The sequence below is a fragment of the Ptychodera flava genome, chromosome 6, assembly GCF_041260155.1.
Source record: "Ptychodera flava strain L36383 chromosome 6, AS_Pfla_20210202, whole genome shotgun sequence".
In the NCBI taxonomy this organism is placed as follows: Eukaryota; Metazoa; Hemichordata; class Enteropneusta; family Ptychoderidae; genus Ptychodera; species Ptychodera flava.
In genome coordinates this window covers 28,780,711-28,793,924 of record NC_091933.1, presented here as the reverse complement: position 1 = coordinate 28,793,924, position 13,214 = coordinate 28,780,711, and the positions used below count along the sequence as shown (strand labels likewise).

The following is a 13,214-nucleotide window of genomic DNA, read 5'->3' as shown; positions in this document are numbered from 1 at the left end:
AAATTTGATGAAACTTTCTACAGATGTTGATCTGATAAATATCCAATTGTTCTCAGAAGCATTGAGCAGTGTCAAGTTAATAATTAGCTCATTTGCATATTCCGTGAAGTCTTATAATTAGTCATATAACTCCGAAATAACTGCATCAAATGTGATGAAACTATTGCATATACTGATACGACAGATATCTAAATGTGTTGTAAAGCATTTAGTAGTATAAAGTTGATTAAGGGTTCATTTGCATATTTAATAAACTTTGTAATTAGGTATATAACTCTGAAATTTCGGCACTGAAATTTTGTGAAACGTGCTACAGATATTGCTTTGATAAATATTTAATTGTGCTATGAATCATTGAACAGTGTCAAGTTAATGTAGGGTTTATTTGCATATTTAATGATTAAACTCTGAGAGTACTGTGTGAAGTTTTAAAAAACCTGCTACATATAGTGATAACACATATCTCATTGTTCTGTGAAGCGCACTACTATTAATGAACCTGTTGTAAAACACGTGAGCATATTCAGTTCATATCTGGTTATATCCTTCGTATTGTCTTTCAATTCCTCGTTTTCAGCTGCCTGTCACGTGAATATATTTTGCAGCGGTAGCTAGGCATCAAGTACATTTTAGCGACAATTGGTCAGCAGATTCGTGTTTGACCGTCCCTCATCCGATCTAATGCTAAATTCAATAGGCAGACTGGCAATTTGCAGCTAAGGTTATTTGTAGATTGTAATAAGTAACAGAGACCTAAAGGGTCTCAGTAGTTATATTTTATATGTTTGACCATCCCTCATCCGATCTAATGATTAATCCCTAAAGGTGGGCATTCCATTCAATCGGCAAACTTAATGTTACTTGAAATTCAAGTCAAGATCGATAAGCTTACAGTGACATTAATGGCAAGGCACTCCGACAAAGGCGAGAAGTAATATTGTTTGTCGGTAGACTGGCTATAAATGAACAAGAGTTGTTACTGTGAATAACGATAATTTTACACAACGTATTCAAGGACCATTGGTTCCAGCGACTTTTCTTAATGCAATGAGCCACGAATAAAGTTGGCTTTTTGCCTCAGGTTGATGTAATTTTCAATGAAATCTCTATGGACGATACAGAACTACCGTCACTCCCGCTTTTCCAAAATTAACGCATTTGATAACCGTATCGTACATATCTATGCAGTGCTGTCATCATTACACATTCAGTACATCGATGAAACTAGTAGTCAATAAATCACACGATGAGCAACCAAAGCGACAGAACGCACACAGGGCCTGTAACGTCATCCTCACTGCCGTCGTCGTCATCACTATCAGTGTATCAATAACATGCTGCAACAAAGCACAAGGATCGATACACTTAACGAATATGCATTTTTATTTACAGAAAGTTATCCCAATCATGTGTTAATGTAATCGATAAGTACCAGGACTGTGCTTCATTTTAGAAAATATTTAACTTTATAAAAAATATACGATACTAGAAATAAATCTATAATCATGTTTGAAGTATTTCATTTTCGTGAAACTGATTCAACCTCTCCGACTTTCCTTATTGCACTGACTACAGTTATATAAAATACATGTTATTTGGAAGAACCGACAAAAACTGTACAAAGTAAATATCCGTCTAACTGAGATGGCTCCTTGAGAATTTCGTATTTCTTTTAACTAACTCACGGGCATTCGGTGGTTTCGGTTTAAACTTTGGTATAATTTCCTGATTATTGACTAATTTGGGTAGTTTTTCGGGAAGGTTGTTTTGATATTTGAAATCCTTAATGCTTGTACGGGACGGTGTTTGATAGTAAATGCCCAACGCCGCGCTGACCGACAGCGTCGGGAGGGAGGAACCGCCCTTGTGACTGCTGCGTGGTGACAGTACGGTGGGGATTCCGATGACTGTCAGATTGGTGTCTTGACTGGCCAGTTCTTCTATCGATTCCGTCTCGGTGGGAAGTGACTCCGTGCCCTCGATCGTGGATGTCCTCGCTGGCATTCTCACGTGCCTTCCCGTCCTGCGTATTGTATTGCGCACATATTGTCGAGGGCTTGGGGGCACGGAGGGAGGGGTGGGGACCCGAAACGAGAGAGTAGATACCATGGAGGCCTCGTAGTAGGTCGGTGACTTTGATACGGCCTTGTTGGCTGAGTTGAAGCGAGTTTTTCTCGGTACTTTTGATACAATGGGTGCCGAAACACCGACAACACAAAGACCCTCATCATTTTGGTCAGTGAGTGATGGAGCAGGAGAGATTGGTTTCAAAGGTTGATATTGCACAGTTCTCTTTATGATTGTCCCGCCGTTGCAGCCGACAGCTGAAGGGAGTTGGTGTGATGAGTTGACACTGGGCGCACGAGGTGATTCAGCAGTGATCTCTTCGCGGGAAAATCCCTTCGAATCAAGTCTTTCAGCCTCGGTAATTCCAAGATGACCATTGAGAATTTTCAACAGTTCACGCATCGGTTCATCGCTGTTCTGGACATTACCCACAAGACTAGTGATTGTCAGATGGTGTCTATTTTCCTTTATTGCCGCATTTTCTACCAGCTGTTTCAAATTGGCTGTACGATCTTTGGACAGATAAAACAACCAGCCAGATTTCAGGTAATCCAAGACAGCGCCTTCCAACTGTTAAAGAAAGAAAACAATACTTGTTTGTAATTTTACCCCTACTCCGGTACAGTAAAAGGACCTAAACAATATTGATTCTTTAACCGTTATTATTGGCGCTACCGTCTGTAAATAAAAAGCTGACGAACGACAAATGCTCTTTGGAATTGTAGAGCCCATAGCGGCGTATCCGATACATGACGCCACCCTCTTTCTCATGTCACAGGGCGCAACCAGGAGAGATGAAACACATTTCTTTGTCTGCGATTGGGACAAGTTAATATGTTTCAAAGCGATATTACAAAATCAGAGAATAAAATAATTGTTCCATTGCACGGCTGCGGGAGGATAAAATTTATGTTACGCGGCGGCTGCTTTGTATGCCGTACAGGTGTTTGTTGTGCCTTTGGCTTGACTCACGAGCTTACAGCATGAAACACTGAACATACCTGAGGGCCAACTTTGTACACGGTGCCCAAGAGCCATCAGCACTATATTAACATAACACATCTTCCATGTCAATAGACACGGTGATAGCCTTTTTCTTTGAAATTCAATCGAGGAAGATGTTCAATGGAGATTCAATTACCGGTGACACACTGCATTGACTTAATACAAACAAACGACAGCACTTTAATGCAGGGTATCCTCGCTACGTACTGATGAAGATAACGCCACACAGTTCAAGATTGAGATTGGAGAGCTGTCAATTGCGTCGCTTCCTGCTGACGTCATCGCTTACAACGTCAGTAACCTCTATACGAAGTACTTTGCGTCGCGAAGGTAATGACGCACTAATAACGACCATCCGAAATGCCCCAGTACGTACCGTATATGGTTCGTCGTGTGCAATTAGGGACAGGAAGTCGTCGCACCTCAACGCAAGGACGACTGCTCCAGAATAAGTGCGGCGGGCGAACAGGTGTTTCTTCTGTCCGCACTGCTGACATGTCATCACGGGACCACTAGTCGCCATGCCAGTCGACGGCGTCGTTGCCATGACGTCGAGTACCTGTAGAATAAAGTATAAATGTGTTGAAGCAAATTGCACCTTTCACTAAGTACTATGCAAGCCAAACTGTATATCTTCAGTCTTTTTCATGTTTTGAGAAGATGTAGCAAGGGGGTGGGGCAGATGATGGAGAAGCAAACAGTTTAACTTTATCTTTTTCAAAGTTGCAACAAACACTCAGCTTTTTCACCAACAAACGTATCTACGTTACGGGAGTACAGAGAGAGGTAAGTTTACCAACTTTTCCGAGAATAGTTTACGAGAATAAGTTATATGCCACAAATTTATCTCAAGAATTTCTTGTACAGCACTCTGATGTATGATATTCCTATCCAGCAACTTTTTTTTAAAACAGTGAGCTCCATCTCTACCTCTGCTTTTGCTTTCTTTGCATTATCCTCATCATCTTCATCGTTTTCTGCCTCTGTTTGGAGTTGTCGACTTGGAAGCAAGTAGCAGGCCAGATCTTCATCTTCGATATCTTCTCTTTCATCGGCGTCATATTCATCCCATAGATACTCGTCTTCAAAGTTAGTGTTGAAGTTGCCACTCCATTGGCGGGCTTGAAGTTCGTTTCTACGGTAACCGTTGCGATAGTGATAATTTTTCTCCTTCTGTCCCTTAGACTTGCCGCGCGATTTTGAGTGACCTACATGTATGCGAGGTAAGAATATAATATAAGCTCACAAACGTAGAATGAAATATGCTATCATCGTTTTCACGCGACCCTTGCGTGACCTTATATTGAACACATGGGATTATATACGGTCTGCATATTCCAACCAATCACAATATTTCTCATCGAAGGTGTTAGCATACAGATTGAAATATCTATTCTTTTGGGCGATATTTAAATTACTTTGAACGAGATTCAATCGCAATATGTGGGCATCTCCATCGCTTTGATGATAAAAATCTATAAGTGAATTCAAGGTGAAGAGGTCCGTCTCAATATTGAATGTTTCAAAGAGACTCGGTAAGCTATTGTATGGTTCGCCGTGCCTTCAAAGAGTCAATAAGATTCGACATGGCCAGTGGCAATATTTGTAAAGGTCGCAGTATTATATTCTGGCTCAAGGTAAATACGTTCAAGTCTTTGCCTGGAAGCTGAGCAATAGTAGAAATTATTGCTTCCCCGCCATTTTCCCCCAGAGTTCTGCCTTTTAATCCAGGCACACATTTTGGATTACTGTGATAGTTCAAAGTGGAGTTAATACTTTTTAATATTAGTTAATTAGTTAATACTAAATACTGCCATTTTAGAGAACTTAGTTTTTATTTGGTGTGACTTGGCTCAGAAGAATGGCTGCCGTCTCTCATCTTTTCTGCAAAGGCCTACGTGCTATGCATTCTTCAGTATACAGCAGGTTATCACTAATTAGCATAAGAAATGCAATGACGAATTCCTTATTATCAAGATTGGATTCAACCACCTGGCATAAGCTGAAATCTCTGGGCCTTTGTAAGATGTCATCAACAAGGAGAGGAACCACAGCTGGTACCAAACGCCACATTCCTGTTCTGCTGACTCAAAGATCATGGTCAAATTGCAGCCTTTCACGAGAAATCAATCATGACAATCTGCTCAGTGTGCCATTGGTTAAAAACTTACCAGCCACTAAGAACCTTGGATGCTGCCTGATGAACACGAGGTCAATCAATAATAAATCCATTCAAATTTCTGACTTTGTTAGCGAAAATGATCTGGATGTAATCATGTGCACAGAAACCTGGCTACGTGGAAGTGATGTTGACAACTTCAGTATTGGTGAAATAACTCCCCCAGGCTACAAGTTCCTACATATTCCAAGGAAATCTCGTAGAGGAGGAGGTGTTGCCATTCTGTTCAAGGCTAATTTAAATATCACCATTGAGAGAAGGAATCAACAGTATAAGTCTTTTGAATATATGGAAACACATATGAATTATGCGTCAGATAACTGGAAGTTTGTTGTTATCTATCGATCTCCAACCAATCAGAAGACCGGAATGACAACTTCCATGTTTTTGGAGGAATTTTCCAGTTATGTATTCAGCCAATCACTGTCTTCTGAGAAATTGTTGATCACTGGAGATTTCAACATTCACATTGATAATCACCAGAACTCTCATTCCATTCAGTTCAATGAAATACTTGACAGAGCAAATCTGATACAGCATGTTCATGAACCAACTCATCAATCCGGTCACATTCTTGACTTAGTAATTACAAGGTCATCTGAAAGTATCACTGGAGATGTTACTGTTCATGACTCCGCTATATCTGACCATTTTGCTGTCATGTTTCAGCTTCCTTTAAGGAAACCTCTTCCAGTGAAGAAAACGATAACATTTCGGAGCTGTAACAATATCAATATTGATGAGTTTTGCCATGATCTACATGTACAAATGTCTTCGATAGCTAAATCACATTCATCATCTGTCCAGCCTCTCTTGGATCAATTTAATGATTGCCTGAAAAACGTCTTAGACCTACATGCACCAGTCAAAAATAAAACAGTGACAATACGACAGAATGCCAGATGGTTTACTCAGGAAATATATTCTTTGAAGCGAGAAAAACGAAAAGCTGAGCGGCGCTGGCGGAACACTAAACTGACAGTCCATAACGACATATATAGAAGTTTGTGCAGTCAGGTCAATCAGTTAATCAATACTGCCAAGAAGGACTATTTTGCTGAACTGATAAAGGAGAAGAAAACCAATAAGAAATCTTTGTTTGTGATCATAATTCATTATTACACAGGAAAAAGGAGTCACCGCTTCCATCACACACCTCATCTCAGGAACTCGCTGATCGTTTTTGTGACTTTTATACAGAGAAGATTCATAAAATACGATCCGATTTTCAACCTCACCAACTATCAAATCGTCCACCTGAAGAAAACAGGATCATCAACGAGAATCTCACTTCCTTTGCCCCAGTAACTATCAAGGAAGTTAATGACACCATCTTGCAGTCTCCAAACAAAGCCTGCAGTCTTGACCCTGTTCCCACAGATCTCCTAAAAAAAAGTCTTCATATCATCTCTCCTGTTATAACCAACATAGTGAACTTATCGCTGTCCACAGGCTGCTTTCCAGATTATTTCAAAACAGCTGTTATATTTCCCCTCCTGAAGAAATCGAATCTTGATCATGATATACTAAAGAACTACAGACCGGTATCAAACCTGCCATTTCTTTCAAAAGTTATCGAGAAGATTGTTTCTAAAAGGTTAATTCATCATCTACATATCAACGAGCTTGGCGAATCAATGCAGTCTGCCATACAAAGAAGCACATAGTACTGAAACTGCCCTGGTACGAGTTCAAAATGACATACTGATGGCAATGGATCAAAAAAAATTGTCATGCTTGTCCTCCTTGATTTATCATCAGCCTTTGACACCATTGACCATGCCCTTCTGCTTTCTCGTATGTCTCAAATGGGTATCAATGGTTCTGCTCTGGCCTGGTTTGAATCCTATCTTAGTGATCGTTATCAGAAAGTTGTATAGGGAACTCGTTTTCGGAACCACAGAAGTTGAAATTTGGTGTACCTCAAGGCTCAGTGTTGGGACCAATTCTGTTCATCATATACATGTCTCCACTTGGAAATATCATCCGACGACACAATATACAGTTCCATCTATTTGCTGACGATACTCAGTTGTATTTAAGTTTCAAAGTAAGAGACACTCACGAGAGCATCTCTCACATGGAGGACACAATTTCTGAAATTCACAGATGGATGACTTCTAATTTCCTGAAGCTAAACTCTAATAAGACTGAACTGCTGTTTTTTGGATCACGACCTAAACTTTCCCTTTTCAAATTTCCGAGTATTCAAATTAATGGTTGTACTATTATACCAACTGCAACAGCCAGAAATCTTGGAGTTCAATTTGACCGTCTCATGAATATGGATCGCCACATTACAGAAACCTGTAAAACAGCCTATTTTCACATCAGAAGTATTAGTCATATCAGAAAGTACCTTACAGAGGACACTGCTAAATATCTTGTCCACACACTGGTGACATCTCGGATCGATTATGGAAACAGTCTCCTTTACGGCATCAGCCAGACTAATTTGAGTAAACTGCAGCTTGTTCAAAACACTGCAGCCCGTCTTATTACAAAAACCAGGAAATTGACCACATTACCAGTACTTTAGCCAAGCTGCACTGGTTACCAGTCTGTCAGCGGATTGAATACAAATTTTACTGCTTACTTTCCGTGCCTTACACGGGAATTCTCCGTCATACATTAGTGACCTGTTAAGCATCTACCAACCCAATCGACATCTCCGATCTGGAAATAAATATCTGTTGGTCGTTCCTAGATGCACTTCTAAAACTTTTGGAGATCGCGCATTTTGCTGTATAGCACCAAGGCTATGGAATTGTCTTCCGCAGCAACTTAAAGAGTCTCCGTCAATTGAGAGTTTTAAAAAAGAACTGAAAACTTATTTATACACTAAGGCTTACAAATCATTCATGTAAAGACTTTGTTGTTTTTGTAAAGCGCCTATGGGCAGTTTTTTGGATATATGGCGCTATATAAATTTTTCATTTATTATTTATTATTTATTATAAATCTATCTTGATTAATCTAATGCTAAACGTGCTAAATTACTAGCTTTCCCGGCAGGCTCGACAAATTTGCTTTAAACCTCTTATAACATCGCGAAGGATGGGGTTACTAATTCGCATGTTTGCGAAGCACTGTCTGAAATGGAAAGTTTACAATGAGCGCAGTAATTTTGCTGGGTACGATTTCCTGTCGAAGAAGACCGTGAACTCGAAAGTTCATATATACTTAACAGTGTGAGCGCGTGGGCATTCTGCAGTTACACGAATCTGTCAATGGCGAGGGCGGGTAACTGGAATCGCTACCGGTTAAAAATCAATGCATCACGTTTTAAGTCAGACTATTTCATATCAGAGTCGTCGACAATAGTTTCAACACGCCATCACTAATTCCTAATTTGTAGTTTTTACTAAACAAACAATTTATTAAACGACTATAAATTACTCTGTTTGCTAGCACCGCTGTGAATCGCAAACGGACTTCGAAAGTCAAAGAAAGAAAGTCTTTGGAACGGCCAAAAAATTTCGCAGGTAACTGGAAATACATATCACAAGATTGTCATATGTAGCCGATACCATTTGAGTGCATTCTGTAAGTACTGTATATAATGATTTTTAAAACTGGTAAAATACTCTGTTTCTTACGAGCAGAATATATCAACATTTCAAAGAAATGGCATAAACTATGCCAATCAAATGACCCGTTATTTATGCGAACAACATTTCCGCACCGTAACTAAAATCAAATCCAGCTAAATCCAATAGTCAGCAATGAATTGCTCGAAGCTAAGGCTGTGTCTAAATTTGATACTTCTCTGATATTTGTTGTATATTTTTGAACTAAAAAGCAAGTTCTTGATATTATAATAGTTTTCTTTCCGGAAAGTTATTATGACGCATGTGACTTAGAATTGAATTTGGTCATGTGACAAAGACGGCTGCTTCTAACTTTGAATTCGCCCAGTATTTACGTCTGGAGTATTATCTCAGAAATAGATGGCGCTAATGTAGCTAAACTACAGTGGAAATGGGATGTGTCGATGCATGGATTGAAATGAAATGTTTGATTTTTTAGTTACAGGCATTAAAATTATCTTATACGTTCAAGGTTTACGATACATATTAGTGTACATTTATGAAGAAATTGCTTACACATTTTGTTTTTACTTCAGTCAATGCGATAGTTGTCCCAATCCCTTAAATTTGTTTTACAATTTTAGGGCATTAACCCCATCTAATCAGAAGATATACTCCTGACAATAAAGCTGGTCAGATTTTTACCGCCATACGACTGATAGTTCATAATGTGCAAGTATGCCGCAAGACTTTTCTGAGAAGTGAAAATATCAAAAAATTAATTATAGTTTCCTTTACGTTCAAATTATTGAATATTTTCAGACACAGCAAACTTTACCAAGTTTACAAAGTCACCCAAGCATCTCGATAGATTATACTTCCTAGTCCGTATACCCGTTTATCACAATGACATCACCCATTCACCTGTCATTAATGCCTGTTTAAAGATCTAGAAATTCAATGGGTTTCTAACTAATATATACTTCTGCGACTGACAACCCACAACTCTATCTTCTAATTCATGCACTTAAGCTAACAGATTCAAGTTTCTCCGACTGACAACCTACATTATCCTATCTTCAAATTCATGCACTAACGATCGACCCAGCTCTTATTCCAGCAAGATTCAGCCATTTGTATATCTATGTAATCCAACCAGACAATATCTTCTATTGCGTCATATGGAATAGTCCAGTTTATTTCTTACAGTGAAACTCTTTTCAAGGATAACCTTGTCCCCATGGTTTGCAAGACTGCAGAACACTGGGTCATGTTGAATGTAAGCTGTAATACATTTGAAAATTATCGAGGTGGTATGTTTGTATTCGTTCATCATATGAAGTTAAAGCCATCCTTAAAGCACTGACTACTACTGATATAAAAGAAGGATGCGGCCTCGCTCTTCAAGTGGGTCCATGGAGAGTATATGTGCAATATCATTAGTTCATAATGAATGTATAAGGCATAACTTGTAAGGCGTAACGTTTGCCCTTCTCAAAATGCTACAAACTCTCGGTGTAGAAACCAATATATTCTGGCGATATTAAATGATTACTCACTTTTGAGCACCTTTTCGGGATCCTGCCAGCTTTTATACATTGGATAACTAGTTTTCGACCGACCATAATACACGTCATATATAACTTCCGGCAATCCATCTGTATCTCTGAAGTTAACGATATCACTGCCACCATCGTCGTTCTTTCGCTTCGCTTTTGATTTATTCGGCTTCTTCCAGCTCTGCTCAGGGGGGTTGGGCTTCTTCCTCAGATCTTCGCCGAACGAGTAGACTCGATTGGTGGGTAGCTTGATGGGTTGGTCGGTGTGAGTTTCATATATCCCGATACAGTCAGCATTAGTGGCGGTCAGCAGTGATGACGTTGAGTGCTCAACCAGAGTCACTTTGATGTCGTCCTCCAGGTAGCCGTCATCTTGATAATGATATTCCATGACAGCCTGCCTCCAGTCTATGTAGGACTTCACTAAGTCCGGCAAGCACCACCTTCCTCTCTTGTTGAGACTGTATTGAAGGTCGGCACCAAGCCCGTGTCTTGCCCAAGCTTTTACAGTGAAAAGAAGAAGTAATGTGAGAAAAATTGTTCTATTGCGATTGCCTCTACAGCGGTATTTCTAAATGTCTAGAACAGTGAATTGACTCGTCATTGTTTGACTCTTGCTCTGCTTCTGTGTAGCGTGCATTCTAAGCATTTTTGCCAAGTAACCGCCTCTGGAATCACATAAGACCCCTACAGTGTATCTCAATCTCGCGCATTCCGCCCATTCCCCGAGGCATACTTATATTCAAAACTTGGGCCTTTTCAGGTGAAGTCATTTGCAATCCCCGATAAAAATATCTAACTGTTGTAACATTATCGCTATTGTTTGCACTTGCACGTAACTTCGGTTAAAAAAAAAACCTTTTATGCACATTTGTGGTGGAATTTGTTAAACATTTGCCACATGGGATATATTTTGCTATTGTACTAATTTTAACCGACATGGCCTGCTAGCAAAAGATAAACCTATAGCAGGAAAGATGTTTTTATAAAGGATTTCGTCTTGTAGAAACAGCGACGAGGAGCAAAGACGAAAATATTGCCGAATCGGTGTAGTGAGTACTTAAAAAAAAAAAAAATTAAGTGTCAAGTGAATGTATTGTGTCAGAAGCTTACACTGAGTCGACACCGCAGCTGCAATGTTGAACAGCAAAAGTGGAAAAGTGGTCTACTTCAAATTTCCCAACGGACGTAGAAATTGTAGACGTGCTAGTAAGGCAAAGGGGCTTTAAGTGTATGAACTTCCAGACATAAAGGTGTTCCGATTAGAATGGTAGTGGGAGAGGACACCTCAAGGAGTGTATACGCACAGTTTGAAGGATTCTCCAGTCTTGTTGTTAGCAGGTGTATCCAGAGAGAAGTGTAATTTGAGACAGATATGAAGGAGTTTCGACAGTAAATTTGCCAGTTTCCCCCACTGTTCTTTCGAAAGCCAACTGGAAATTCTCACTTTGCGAGCGGCGACATTTTCGAACAACATAGTCGGCCGACGAATTGACTTATTTAAGGAGATGAAAGGATTGTTCTGCTAGCTAAGCTCATATCGTTCGCATAGCAGCAACTGTTACAGTAGAGTCGATAACGCTACGCAAGCCCAACAAGATACTACTTTCAAGTCATGAGGCAGTTTTATATTCCCATGGCCTTGCTGCAGAAAAAAGGTATTTCCCTTTCGAACTGACAAGAAAAATACCGAAAACAATGACTAGTTTCATTTCATTGAAAAATTGGATTTCAATTCATGCTAGACTAGTAAAATGAAGATTTGTTTGACCATACAAAGATCATATGAATCATGACGAATCCACTGATTGATACGAATACGTACGTTTTTTGATGTTTGGAAGCAAATTTCCACCGTCTATTTCGTCTCCGTCTGTCACCATTTGTACCAGCCATGATGTCTCCCTTTGCCTGTAACCCCATGGCACATTCAGTCTCTTTTCAACATAAAAACACGCAGCTTGACTGGGTTGGGGAACCACTCGTCTCAAAGTTCTGTTCGTTTCTATGCCGAACTTGACATTCCTCCGTACCATCGCATACCTGAAGATTGTGTAATAGTATTTCATCATGACCACAGAAATGTATTAGAAAAGAAATAAATTAATGAAAATAATGTAAAAGTAATATGCATAAATGGTACAAATTGTATTCCCAATCAATCCCGCACACCTAGACAAAAATGCAAGCGAAAAGATACAACTACACATGTACATATGCTTATGATGTGTATGCTACGCGATGTATGTTGTGTGTGTCACATAAACAACTTAGGGAAATGGTCAGGATTTACAACCTGTGCTGGGAGAATGAGGGTGTCACTCAAATAACGATGATCAGTGAGGGTTTACTCAAAAATGATAAAGAAAGAGGGGCCGGGGGTTACGCAAAAATTTTCACGTGTGACCGTTCTGGGTATCGCCAAATGATATTATTTTAATGTCAAAGTTTCAAAGGTTTCTGTATCAGGAGGGAATACCCCCCTCCTTAGCTTCTACTACTCGGCCTATATATTCACTATTTTGCAGCTGCCCGGTCTCAGACACTGGCATACCGATATCTGATAATTCAACTGGGATTACTTCAAACTTCTGGCTTGAAAGTAACCCTGTATTTTCTTGCAGTGATATGCTTTAATACCTTTGTTGCATCTCACTGCTAGAGGATACTCAATAAGTGTTTACAAACATAAAATGTATAAATGTGTGTTTTACTGTCTATTCTTAAGCCTTTATCCCGCCAGGCTGAGTCACTTTCTTATATCTGCCAAGTCTGAAAAAATCATGTGGTAGTGATCTATAAACCAGAGTGATTTCAACTACTTGTCAAGGTATGTCAAAGCAGGTTTAGTCAATAAAAACCCTGTTTGCAATA

At 39.5% G+C, this 13,214-nt stretch overlaps 1 protein-coding gene across 2 annotated transcripts in view; it reads right to left on the bottom strand.

The window, feature by feature from the left end:
• Window positions 1–364: 364 nt before the first annotated feature.
• LOC139135421 (uncharacterized) overlaps window positions 365–13,214 on the bottom strand; it is a 30,047-nt gene continuing 17,197 nt past the window's right edge. Inside the window, exons 2-6 of one of the 2 annotated variants that reach the window (XM_070702799.1) lie at window positions 12,166–12,383; window positions 10,341–10,841; window positions 4,003–4,280; window positions 3,449–3,631; window positions 365–2,637 (exon numbers count right to left, since the gene is read on the bottom strand). In XM_070702799.1, coding sequence (XP_070558900.1) covers window positions 1,636–2,637; window positions 3,449–3,631; window positions 4,003–4,280; window positions 10,341–10,841; window positions 12,166–12,376 — 2,175 coding nt within the window. In that variant the 5' untranslated portion in view covers window positions 12,377–12,383 and the 3' untranslated portion in view covers window positions 365–1,635. The remainder of the gene's footprint in view (window positions 2,638–3,448; window positions 3,632–4,002; window positions 4,281–10,340; window positions 10,842–12,165; window positions 12,384–13,214) is intronic. The other variant, XM_070702800.1, reaches the window with a different exon arrangement.